The 13,853-nt window shown below is 38.9% G+C and overlaps 1 protein-coding gene across 1 annotated transcript in view; it reads right to left on the bottom strand.

Moving 5' to 3' along the window:
* aifm1 (apoptosis inducing factor mitochondrion associated 1) overlaps positions 1 to 13,853 on the bottom strand; it is a 50,511-nt gene that overhangs the window by 28,973 nt on the left and 7,685 nt on the right. The window contains exons 2-4 of the mRNA XM_060832211.1: positions 12,128 to 12,264; positions 5,514 to 5,619; positions 3,375 to 3,407 (exon numbers count right to left, since the gene is read on the bottom strand). Coding sequence (XP_060688194.1) covers positions 3,375 to 3,407; positions 5,514 to 5,619; positions 12,128 to 12,264 — 276 coding nt within the window. The remainder of the gene's footprint in view (positions 1 to 3,374; positions 3,408 to 5,513; positions 5,620 to 12,127; positions 12,265 to 13,853) is intronic.

The raw sequence follows: 13,853 nt of genomic DNA, 5'->3' as shown, positions 1-13,853 counted from the left end.
TTCTCACAGTACATTGTCTCCTATCTCTTGTGCTTGAATTTTTTTCCAACCAGGTTCTTGTTGGAGACTTTATCAAAAGCCTCCTGAAACCTAAGTGTACTGTGAACATCAGTTCACCTTTATTCAGTTTGTTACTACAGTGGGTCTATAATTTACGAACGTCAAACCTATGAATGCTTGTACCTATAAATTCAATCCCATACAAGGGTTTTAAAGGCCCAGGATATGAATGTTTCTTTTACTTATGAACAACTGCTTTACACTGTCCCAGACCTGCATACAAATTGACCTGTGAATGGACTCCAGGTTGGAACCCATTCTATGAAGACATTTCAAGCAAAGTGGACAACAGGGACCCAGTGGATGTGGTGCACCTAGATTTCCAAAAGGCCTTTGACAAGGTGCCATACATGAGATTGCTGCATAAGATAAGGATGCATGGCGTTAGAGGTAGAGTATTAGTATGGATAGAGGATTGGTTGGCTGACAGGAAGCAAAGAGTGGGGATAAATGAGTGCTATTCTGGCTGGCGATCAGTGACTCGTGGGGTGCCTCAGGGATCGGTGTTGGGACCACGTGTATGGTATCAAAATTTGCCGATGACACTAAGATGAGTGGCAGAGCAAAGTGTGTACAGGACTGTGAAACTTTGCAGAAGAACATCGATACATTGAGTGAATAGGCAAAGGTCTGGCAGATGGAATACAATGTTAGTAAATGTGAAGTCATACATTTTGGTAGGAGGAACAGCAAAATGATTATTCCTTGAATGGTAAAAAGTTGCAGCATGCTGATTTGCAGAGGGACCAGGGTGTCCTTGTACATGAATTGCAGAAGGTTGGTCTGCAGGTACAACAAGTTACTTAGGAAGACAATTGGAATTTTTTATCATTCATTGCTAAAGAGGTTGAGTTTCAAAGCAGAGAAGTAATGTTACAGCTGTACAAAGTTTTGGTGAGGCCACACCTGGAGTACTGTGTGCAGATTCCGTCTCCTTACTTAAGGAAAGGATGTTCTGGCACTGCAGTGGGTGCAGAGGAATTCTGGAGTTGAGGGGGTTGGCTTATGAGGAGGGGCTGAGTAGACTGGGATTATATTCATTGGAATTCAGAAGAATGAGAGGGGATCTTCTAGAAACATAAAATTATGAAGGGGATCGATAAAATAGAGACAGATAGAATGTTTGCAGAGGATTATTAATCTATAGAATTCCTTGCCCAGGGAAGTTCTTGATGCTACTTCATTAATCGCTTTTAAAGCTAAGGTAGGTACTTCTGTGAAAAATAAAGGAAATAAGGGATATGGTGAAAATGCAGGCAAGTGGAGCCAAGTCCACAAAAAGATTAGCCATGTCCTTATTGAATGGCGAAGCAGGCTCGAAGGGTCGGATGGTCTATTCCTGCTCCTGGTTCTTATGTTCATTCGCAATCCAGGGATTGCCCATTACATCTCCAAAAAAATACCAACAGGTGTGTCAAGCATGATTTCCTAATCACAGATCCATGCTGACTATGCCAATCTGATCATTATCATCCAAGTTTCTATTATCACATCCCTTGTAACAGATTTGAACATTTCCCTCTGACTGATGTAAATTTAACATATCTTCAGCTCCGATTTCTCTCTCACTCACTTCTTAAATACTACCTTGCTATTTTTATATCTGCAGAAATCATTCCAGAATCTAATGAATTTTCAAAGATGATCATCAATGCTTCAACTGTCTCAATACTGTCCAGCCCTACATCAGGTCCTCAGGATTTCTCTCTTTTCAGCCTCATTATTTTCTCCAGTACAATGTCTTATGAAGGTTAATTTCTTGCAACTCCAATTTTCTCTCTAGCCACTTGGATCTCTAGTTCTGGGAGACTGCTTTTATTTTCTTCAATGAAAACAGACCCAAAGTAATCTTTAGCTTCTCTGCAATTTCTCTACTCAGCATTATAAATTCCTCAGAATCTGGCTGTAATGGACCCATGTTGGCCTTAGCCAAACATTTCCTTTCATTGTACGGGGCTCAGTGATTAGCACTGCTGTCTCACAGCGCCAGGGACCCTGGTTTAATTGCTGCCTTGCACAGCTGTCGGTGTGGAATTTGCATACTCTCTCAGTGTCTGCATGGGTTTCCTTCAGGTACTCTGTTTCCTGCCACAGTCCAAAGAGGTGCAAGTTAGGTGGATTGGCCATGCTAAATTGCCCATATAATCCACAGATATGGGTTACGTGAATGAGCCATGGGAAATGCAGGGTTGCATGGATGGGGGTGTGGGGTAGATTCTGGGTGTGGACCTGTTGGGTCGAATGTCTTGTTTCCACACTGTAGGGATTCTATGATTCTATGTAGCTATAGCAGCTTTTACAGTCCCTTTTTATGTATTTAGTAAGACTGCACTCTCATTCAATTATCCCTCTCCTTAAACATTTCTTGGTCCTTCTTTGATGACATTTATTGCTATTTCTGGTATCTTTTAAGGCCTCCTCTTTTAACTTTATATAACCATGAACTTCCTCTGTTAGCCACAGGTAGCAACATTGAAGGAATGTATAGTTAACGTAAATCATGTAATAGTTTTAAAAAATATATCCACTGCCTATTATGTTGCCTTTTAATGTATATTCCTAATCTATCTCAGTAAATTTATGCCTCATGCCTCCATAATTTCCCTTAATTCAAATTTAATACCCTTGTTTCAGATTAAACTACCTCATTTTCTAGCATAACATTAAATTGGATCATATTATGGTTACTTATCCCAAAAAGCTCTATGACAAAATTGTTATTTAGTCCTTTTCAGTTACATAATAGTTGACCAAAAAACAGCATGCCCTCACTTTGGCTTAACATACTGGTCAAGAAATCCAATCCTAGCACAATCCACAGCTTCAGTGTTCAATTGGTTTACCCAATCTATATGCTGATTGTGTTATTGAACCATTCTCATATTACTATCCACATCCTGCTACCTGCACTACATCTGGCAGTACTTTATAAACAAAACTAATTATTATTAAAATAAAGTTCTCTCTTTTTCCATTTTTCTCTTCCCAATTGAAAGTACTGGAATATCGATATCATATAGACAAGAGATAAGATTTCAAAAGTTGCAATGGGCTTGGTTTAAAGTTTAACAGGGCATTTGACACTAACTTTCCAAATACCACGCTTGCAGTCCTACATATATTCCTGCAAAGATAAAAGGAAACTTTTCATTCTTCATCCAACTCGATGTAAACCATAAATTAACTTGGCCAGAATCAGGAATGAAGGAAAACATGAAATACACCGGAATTTCTAACCAGTACTGCTTGTTTACATAGCTGGGAGTGATGCCATGGTCTGGAAGAACAAAGCAACAATGCAATACAAGATTCACCTCCATCTGCCGGTACCGCCTCTTCTTTTTCACCTACAAATTTAAAAGTACAACTTATTATTTCTAACATTATTAATTAAGACAGTATTGTAAAGAAGCATGTCAGTTCTAAGACTCAATAGAATGAAATCAAAAAATAAATTTACCTTGCACTATTAAAAAACTATTGTAAAAAAAACTTTCACAGAGGAAGAGGAAAATTAGAATACAAATTAACTAGGGGCAGTCATTCTTCCACATAAGACATTGGTTAACACTGGTTAATTGTCTGAGAATTTCATCTTCACTGTACTTTCCTTCCAATTTTCTGCAATAGTGAACAGAGCAAGCTGCAAAATACAAGTAGCTACCATCAGTTCTGAGGAAGAGGCATTGGACCCAAAACATTAATAACCCTGATTTTTCTCCATGGATGCTGCCAGACCTGCTGAGTTTCCCTGGTGATTTTTTTAAAAAGCAAAATACAGGTGTTCGCTCCATTTAATAATTATACTTAATGGAAGATAAACTTTCTCACAGCATAGTTTTTTTTAAACTAGATAACAGAACTTGGATATAGGTTTGCTCGCTGAGCTGGAAGGTTCGTTTCCACACGTTTCATCACCCTATTAGGTAACATGTTTATTGGGCAGCAGGCAAAGCACTGCTGATAATTCCTGCTTTCTATTTATATGTTCGGGTTTCTTTGGGTTGATGATGTCATTTCCTGTGGTGATGTTATTTCCTGCGGTGAAGTCACTTCCTGTTCCTTTTCTCAGGGGGTGATAAATGGGATCCAAGTCAATGTGTTTGTTTTTAAGAGTTCAGATTGGAATGCCATGTTTTTAAGAATTCTTATGCATGTCTTTGTTTGACTTGTCCTAGGATGGATGTGCTGTCCCAGTCGAAGTGGTGTTCTTCCTCATCCGTATGTAAGGATACTAGTAAGAGAGGGTCATGTCTTTTTGTGACTAGTTGATGTTCATGTATCCTGGTGGCTAGTTTTCTGCCTGTCTGCCCAATATAGGGTTTGTTACAGTCCTTGCACAGTATTTTGTAAATTACATTAGTTTTGCTTGTTGTTTGCATAGGGTCTTTCAACTTCATTTGTTGCTGTTTTAGTGTGTTGGTCGGTTTGTGGGCTACCATGTTGCCAGGGGGGTCTGAGACCCTATACAGACAATAAGCAAAACTGATGTCATTTACAAAATAGCATTGGACAAACAGGCAGAAAACTAGTCACCAGGATACATGAACACCAACTAGCCACAAAAAGACATGATCCTCTGACACTAGTATCCTTACATACTGATGAGGAAGGACACCACTTCGACTGGGACAACACACTCATCCTAGGACAAGACAAGCACGAGAACTTCTACAAGCATAGCATTCCAATCGGAACTCAATCAACTAACACAGAGTTAGACTCACTCTACCACCCCGAGAAAGTGAACCGGAAGTGACTTCACCACAGGAAATGACATCACCAACCCAAACATATAAACAGAAAGCAGGAATTGTCAGCAGAGCTTCGCCTGATGCCTGATGTTACCTAAAAGGGTGACGAAATGTCTGGAAGATAACCTTCCAGCTCATTGGGCAAACCTACATCCAAAACCTCAAGCTGAGCTACAAATCTTCTCAAAACTCGCTAAGATCAACAGAACTTTGGAATGGTAAGTTTTTTTTCCCCCAATTATTACAGAATCAAGCAAACTATTCATCATTTTCTAAAGGTCCTGCTGGCTCAGTCAATACATATACTGGCAATTATTATGCAGAGTCATATCAATGAAATCAATTTAAGGCTCATTACAGTATAAATCAGCTCAATGTCAGAATTATACCAGGGTCACTGTAACTGGCCTCAACCAAAGCAGGTGTGGCAGGAGGTAAAAGGAGAAGCAAAATCAGACAGCTTTTTGACTTTTAACTGCAGTCCAGTAGTTCAGGTGGAAAATGTGAGCTAAGGCAAAAGGGTATAGATTAGGATTCAATGACAAAGCCCCACACTCCAAGTTCAAAGTCTCCCAGTTTATAATTTGATTCACAGCTTACTACTCTCAACACAATAATTCCAAAGGGCTGCTGCCAAACATGAAATGGCACCACTTCAGGACTGTACATTTGTGGGAGTGAGGTAATAAGCATACATACTCTCTATCGACAACTTTTCAGGTTTCTTTTCTGCAGTTGATCTTGAAAGTATTTCTTCTACTCTTGCTTTGTACCTTTCTCGATCCTCTTTTATTGTCCTATATACCTGTCAAGTAATATGAATATGCAGTTAGTTCAATTCTAAAAGTTCAACAATCCAAATTAATAATCAAGAATAAAAATGCAACTTCTGTGTACATTCTCTCATATCTTTATTTTGCTGTCATTCATTTAGCTTTCACAGTTTGGCTGATGTAAAAAGTGGATGTGAATCAGATTCCCACAGAAGTCAATGTTAAAACCAGAGTTAGTTTCCTTTAGACATTTGTCTAAGAAAAAATGTACAGGCTACAGTGTGTAGGTGTAAATTTCTCAGCAGAAAACATCTGTAAAACATTAAGATGAAATGACGTACATTCTCAAATGTCTACTTATATAAATGAAATGACATCTAAATGAAGATAAATATAATACAATACTGTATAAATTTAAATAAATGATAAAATAACACCCACCTGATGATTTTTTAATTGATTCAGCTCCATTTAGTTTCACAAAATGGTCAGTGCAAGTAGCACTGTAAGTCTAGAACTTGCTGTACATACTAACTTCTACCACTATGTAGAGCCCAGGACTTCAGGGCAAGTTCAGGACAAAAGTCAGGAGAATAGAGATGCAAAATGTCCCCAGTGATGAGAAGACAATGGAGACATTAAAGGTGACACGGAGACAGGAATGAAAGGCAGGCTAAGGGCAGGGACAGGAACAAAATACATTAGGGACATTTAAGTGATTCTTGCATATGCACATGACAATCGTGAAATGAAGGGTATGTAGGTTTATTTATCTGAGTAGGATAAAAGGTTGGCACAACATTAAGGGCCAAAGGGCCTCTACTATGCTATATTATGTTCTATAAAACATAAGCAATGCTGGAGCAGGAGGAGTCCTAACAGTGGTAACGGACACTGGAGGCTTTAAAAGTAAGAATCGAGGTTAAGAATGGGGGCTGGAGAAGGAAGAGGGACTTTACAACTGAATGCAGGAGTGGAAGCACTGGAGAAAAGGGAAAGCAAGCAGGTTGGTCAGAGAACATAGGTCTGTGAAAAACAGTGTTAAAGTCAAACTTGCAACAGAAAACAATTTTTTTTACAATTTTATGAGAAAAAAAGTGAAATAACATTTGCCGTGTCAATATTAAACCAAGACTTCCTTTATTTCTAACGATAATGACAATGGAATTCATTTGCATACTATTTTATCCATGTTAAATGATCTTGCTCTTCTGTTAACCCAGGAGGAGAAGACAATGCTCAGTGAAATATAAATGAATAGACCAGCAGTTTTATATTTAGTATCCTCAGTTGGGATAATAAAGTTTGATTCAGTATTCCATGACTGGATTGTGGTATGGAGCAGGACAGCAAGGGGAAAGAAAGTCAGGTGAAAAACAATTTAAGTGGAATGATGTCCTCCATGAATCAACAGCTCATCGGTGCTCATTGTTAGGTCAAGACACGATTCTGTCGGAAAGCTTACAGGAGGATGGCAAATGTTTGCAAAATGCACCTCAACATTTCAGTGCTTCCAGGGATTAGGCAGAAAACAAATTACCTTTGTAAATGTTCAACACACAATGTAGATACAAATGAATTTTAAACTTTTATCCCTACAATAGATTAACGTAGGTTGAGAAATAGTGCTGCATCTATCTGAATCTACTGTACGGATGATGTTTTGCAACAGCCAGAACTACAAGTCTGAATGAGGTTAATTAGGGCAAACATTAAGTAGAGACCAGGATAAACAATGTAGTAATAGATTAATGGGGAGGTACTAGCAGATCAGATTAGAGAAAATGAGGTTACATTTCCAATCATCCAGATGGAAAATAAAAGCTTAGACATAAGAGCAAAAGGAAGCCACTCTGCCGTTCAGTGAGATCATGACTGATCAAATAAACCTTAATTTCATTTTTCTGCATTTTCCCCACTAACCAGTGATTCCCTTATTAAAAATCTCTCATCTCAGTCATGAATATACTTCGTAACCCAACCTCTACAGCCCACTGTGGTAATGAATTTCAGATGCACTATCCTCGGAGAAGAAATTCCTCCTCTGTCTAAGGGGTGAGGGTCACCCAGATATCTCTCTGAGAACGTCCCCCCTGGTCCCAGACTCTCCCTCATGGGAATACAACCTCTCAGTACCTATCCTGTCATGCCTGCTAAGAGTCTTATGTTTCAAAACAGTCAACTCTCATTCTTGTAAATCCAATGAATACAGACCTACTTAACCTGTCCTCATAAGAAAATCTCTCCATTCCTTGGATCCACTTCATGAAACTTCTCTGGATTGCCTCCAATGACAATATATCTTTCCTAAATAAAAGGGACTAAAACTGTTCACAGAATTCGAAGTGTGGTCTAACTAAAACCTTGTATAGTCTTAGCAATATTTTCATACTCCAACCTTTTTGAATACAAAGATTAACATGCCACTTGCCTTCCCTATTACTTGTACTCGTGACTTGTACACAAGGATCCAAAATCCCTCAATGCTGCAGGTTTCTTCATTTAAATAATATTAAGCTCTTCTATCTTTCTTATATGCATTCCTTACTCACTCACCTCAGCAGTGCAGTCACTTGTATTAATATAGTACCTTTAATGTCAGAACATAGTGAAAGGTGATGAACAGGAGTGCGATTAGACAAACTGACATCAGAACAAAGGAAGTTTGGATGCAAGAAAAAGGCTTGAAAAAAAAAGAGAAACTTTATACAGCATGATAAAAGGGCACTGATTAGTTGGCATGGAGATGCAGAAAGAACAATTAACTGTCAACTTTAATTTTCAGACTAAGAATTTGATTCTGATTGGTGAGGATGTTGTCATGGGGATTGCAGCAGAGTTTGGTGTCCCCATGATCCTTTTTGAAAAAGTTGGAATCCATATAAAAACCATTTTTGTTTTAAACAGGATCCAGTGCACTTATTCCAAGATACACAAATGCATAATTTGGTTTCCACATTCAACTGGGATTGCACCATGATGTATTTACACATGCTCGAAGTAATGTACATAAATACTCTAATTGTATAAATTATAACAATTTAAGATTTCCCATTCACCCTATTGACTGTGATATCTTTTTGACAACACTGCATGAAATGAAACCTAATTTTAAAAAATGCCAAAAAGGCTCCAGTAGCCAAACATGGGAAGGAATATTTGAAATACAATAATAAAACTGGCAGGCTTATGGAACTCCTGCAATGAATCTCCACCTACAACGAAACAGCACATCAGACTGTTGCTGCTGTTCCTGACAGAGCTGGGAATGTCAAGCACTTTGAAAAGTATTATGGTACGCAGTTTGAAAAACTGGTTAAAATAGAACAAGAAAGAAACTAATCAGGAAAAGTGTAAAGGGAAGACAAATCAAAATTGGATGAACTGGTGAAAATCATTTAGCTTCAAAGCCTTTTTATTTCAGTTCTAATCTACTTTTACAGAATTCTTATAGCACATGGAGACCATTCTGCCCACCAAGCCTGTGCCAGCCAGCTCTCCTTAAGAACAAATCACCTAATGCCATGTCACCTGGCAAATAAGAGCTGTTAAGAAAAGGCAAAGGCTTAGCTGCAATAATGTATAATACATTAAATTTAAAATATACATTTCCATTCTATAGACATATTACACACTATTTTTATACCTATCAGAGAAAAATGAAAATTAAGAGGTATATCAGCCAGGTCTATGTTAAAAATTTGAAGTAAATCAAATCACAATACCAGAGATAAAATGGTGCTATACAGTATAGGAAATCCTCGTCAGTCTTTTGTCCTGTTGATTTGTCCTTTCTTTGACCAATTCTGTTCACGATTTTCTTTAAAATTTGTCTTCATTTTAAATACGCTTGAAATTAAATTATTTAACATTCAAAGTAACATCCACACAGAAACCTAGGTTCATTTGGCTGCAATTAATCCTAAACTGATACAGTGCCAATTAAGAGCATTTGGTCCATATCCTACTAAACCCTTATTATTCATGTACCCATCCAGATGCTTTTTAGATGTTGTAATTGTACTTAATTCCACCACCTTCTCTGCAGCTCATTCCATACAAGCACCACCCTCTGCATATAAACACTGCTTCTTGGGTCCCTTTTAAATCTTTTACTGCTCACCTTAATCCGATGCCACCTAGTTTTGTACTCCTCTACTCTGGGAGAAAGGCCATGGCTATTCACTTTATTGAATTTTGAGAAGATTTGTAGCTCAGGTTGAGGTTCTGGATGTAGTTACGCTCAGAGCTGGAAGATTCATTTCCAGATGTTTCGTCACCATACTACTTAACACCTTCGGTGAGCCTCTGGACGAAACACTGCTGACGATTCCTGCTTTCTATTTACATGATTGGTTTCTTTGGGTTGGTGATGGGATTTGCTGTTCTTTTTCTCATGGGGATGGTAAATGGGATCCAAGTCAATGTTGATGAGTTCCAGTAGGAATGCCATGCTTGTCTCGGTTTGGCTTGTCCTAGGATGGATGTGTTGTTCCAGTCAAAGTGGTGTCCTTCCTTATCTTTACGTGAGGATACTAGTGAGAGAGGGTCATGTTGTGTTGTGGCTAGTTGATGTTCATGTGTCCGGGTGGCTAGTTTTCTGTCTGTTTGTCCAACGTAGCATTTGTTACAGTTCTTGCACGGTATTTTATAAATCAGATCTCCGATATCAGGATTCTTAGCACAGACAGTAATGCAGAGACTCTAATAAACAGCTTTGCCAACCATCCAACCCACTACGTAGTGGATACACTACGTGGATGACACCTTTGTCATCAGTAAACAAAACAAATTAGAGGGAACCTTCAAGACCATCAATAATATCCTTCCTGGCATAAAATTCATTAAAAGAGGAGGAAAACAACAACAAACTGCCATTCCTAGATGTCACAGTACAACGAACAGCCAATGGAGAACTTCAAACCAGTGTCTACAGGAAAACAACACATACGGACCAAATACAGAAGCAATCACCCTAACATCCACAAACAAAGCTGCATCAGAACATTATTTCAACGAGTCACCACACTTAGCAGCACAGAGGAACTACACAGAGGAAAATCACCTATACAGTGTGTTTAAAAAGAATGGGTACCCAATGTGCACAGTCTGCTGATTTCTCAGCAACAAACCCAAACAAGCAGACAAAACACGTCCAGAAACCCGAGCCACTCTCCCCTACATCAAACATATCTCGAACATCATGGTAGCCCTCAAAACCATCAACACACTAAACAGCAGCTAATGAACTTGAAAGACCCTATACAGACAAGCAAAACTAATGTGATTTACAAAATACCGTGCAAGAACTCTAACAGACACTACATTGGACAAACAGAGAAAACTAGCCATCAGAATACATGAACATCAACTAGCCACAAAACCACATGACTCTCTGTCACTACTATCCTTACATACAGGAAAGGAAGGACACCACTTCGACTGGGACAACACATCCATCCTAGGACAAGCCAAACAGAGGAAAGCATGAGAATTCCTAAAAGCATGGCATTCCAACCGGAACTCTATCAACAAACATATTGATTTGGACCCCCTTTACCACCTCCTGAGAAAAAGAACAGGAAATCACATCACCAATCCAAAGAAACCCAAACATACAAATAGAAAGCAGGAATCATCAGCAGTGCTTCGTCCGGAGGCTCAATGAAGATGTTAACTAGTATGGTGTTGAAACGTCTGAAAATGAACCTTCCAGCTCAGTGGGCAAACCTACATCCAGCACATCCACATTCACTTCATAAACCTCTATAAGGTCACCCCTCAGCCTCCGACATTCCAAGGAAAAGAAGCCCCATCCTATTCAGATTCTCCCTATAGCTCAAATCCACAACTCTGGCAACATCCTTGTACATCTTTTCTGATCCCTTTCAAGTTTAACAACATCTTTCCTATACTGCAGAGGCTGATATACCACCTCCTTTTCCCTGGATCATGACCCCACCATGGAATGTCAGGCTACTGTGTCTACAGCAGTCATTAACTTCATTTCATCTTGTGATCTCCCCTCCACTGTCTCCAAGCTCATTGTATCCCAAAGCTGCACACTTCTCTCGAAGCTATTAGAATAAATTATTGCCACTGTCAGCCATATCTTGCAAATTGCAAGATAGATTAGAGGGTCTACTGCATTTACAGGGAATGCCTTCTGCACTTGCACTGTTTTTAAAAATACAGGATAAATTCTACTCCTATACATAAACCTGATTTATGAACTTTAGATCAATGAAGTTAACTGAAAATCCCATAATGATAAGAAATGAGAGAACGTGCTACTACAATAAAACTTATAATCAAGAAGTGATCTAGAAGGTAATGATATCAAGAGGAAACAGTAAGGAAAATTTAAATGATTTATGTAATCCACATAGTCTTTTATAATCTCTTATCCAGCCACCTTAATTATCTAAACAAAAAAATGTAATGCATTTAAAGAGAGAGAAAACTGAGTGGAACGAAAAGCAGGTTATCGACAGAGGAAGTGAAAAGCTCATTCTTTTTATTGAGGCGTGTGTTACTTACATATGTGCCAGCTCCTAAACTTGTCAAGCCAAAAAGCACAAAATAAATAGTGCCAGAGCCACGAGGTTCAATGCCACTAGCCATTTGTCTGTTCATTTGAAGATCTAAGGGAAGCTTCCATCGTTGTAGCAAAGTGCCTGAAAGACAAAATTATTGCAAAAGAGTCAGAGAATTATCAAAGGCTGGCTAAGAGTAATAAGATTAGAATTTTATCAAATTGAAGGTGGATAAATCACCTGGACCAGATGGATTACATCCCAGTGTACTAACGGAGAGAGCTGAAGGAGTTAGCAGAGTTAGTGGCGATCTTTCAACAATTGCTACAATCAGGATGGGTACCAGAGGACTGGAAAATCACTAACATGACACCCCTGTTTAAAAAGGGAGTAAGGCAAAAGATGAAAATTTCAGACCAATTAGCCTACCCTCAGTCATGGGTATTATCCTGGAATCCATTGTGAAGGATGAGATTTCTGAATACTTGGAAGTATATAGTAATATAGGGCAAAGTCAGCATGTTTTCATCAAGGGGAGGTCATGCCTGACAAATCTGTTAGAATTCTTTGAGGAGGTAACAAGCAGGTTAAACCAAAGGGAGCCAATGGATGTTATCTATCTGGACTTCAAGAGAGCCTGTAACACAGGATTCTACAGAGTTAAGATAATGGCCCATGGTGATGGAGGCAAGATGCCAGCATGGATAGAAGCTTGGCCATCTGACAGAGGGCAGAAAGTGGGGACAAAATGATCCATCTCAGGATGGTAGCCAGTGACAAGTGGTGTTCCACAAAGCTCAGTGTTGGGACAACAATTTTTCACTTTATATATTTAACAATCCAGAAAAAGGAACTGATAGCATTCCGACTAAGTTTGCACACGGTACAAAGATAGGTAGAGGAACAGGTAGCATTGAGGAGGCAGAGAGGCTGCAAAAGAATTTGGATAGGTTAGGAGAGTGGGCAAAGAACTGGCAGATGAAGTACAACGTGGGAAAGTGTGAGGTTAAGCACTTAGGTAGGAAGAATAGCAGCATGGACTATTTTCTAAATGGGAAGAAAATTCACAAGTCTGAAGAGCAAAGAGACTTGTGAGTTCTAGTCCAGGATTCTCTCAAGCTATACTTGCAGGTTGGGTCAGTAGTTAGAAAAAATAAATGCTATCATTGCATTTGCCTAAGAGGATTTGAATATAAAAGCAGGGATGTACTTCTCTATAAGGCTCTGATAAGACCACATTTGGAGTATTGTGCGCAGGTTTGGACTCCATCTTCTCAGGAAGGAAGCACTGGCCCTGGACTGTGTTCAGAGGAGGTTAATGAGAATGATCCCAGGAATGAAAAGCTTAAATCTGCCACCTTCAACTACAGTTTTTAGTAAACAGTATGCAATCATTCCCAAGTGTTTCGCACTCTTATATCAGAGATTGAAACGACGTGGAAATAAGAGTTACAACAGCCAGTATAGACTTATTGAGCCAGTCATTTGGAGGCCATGCCAGCCCGTAAAGCAATCCAGTCAGATTCATTTCCCTATTCTATTCTTATAGTCTTGCAAATCATTTCTTGCAAGTATGCACTGAATTCCTTTGAAATTACTGATCATTTTGCTTTCATCACCATTATAGTGAGAGTTCCAGGTCATTATCACTCACCGTGTAACAAGTTGTTCTTCACATGCCCCCTACATTTTTGTCCAAAATCTTAAACATACGTTTTTCAGTCATTGTA

The sequence above is a fragment of the Hemiscyllium ocellatum genome, chromosome 11, assembly GCF_020745735.1.
Source record: "Hemiscyllium ocellatum isolate sHemOce1 chromosome 11, sHemOce1.pat.X.cur, whole genome shotgun sequence".
Classification (NCBI taxonomy): Eukaryota; Metazoa; Chordata; class Chondrichthyes; order Orectolobiformes; family Hemiscylliidae; genus Hemiscyllium; species Hemiscyllium ocellatum.
The sequence above is the reverse complement of the archived record's forward strand: the minus strand, read 5'-3'. Positions and strand labels throughout refer to the sequence as shown.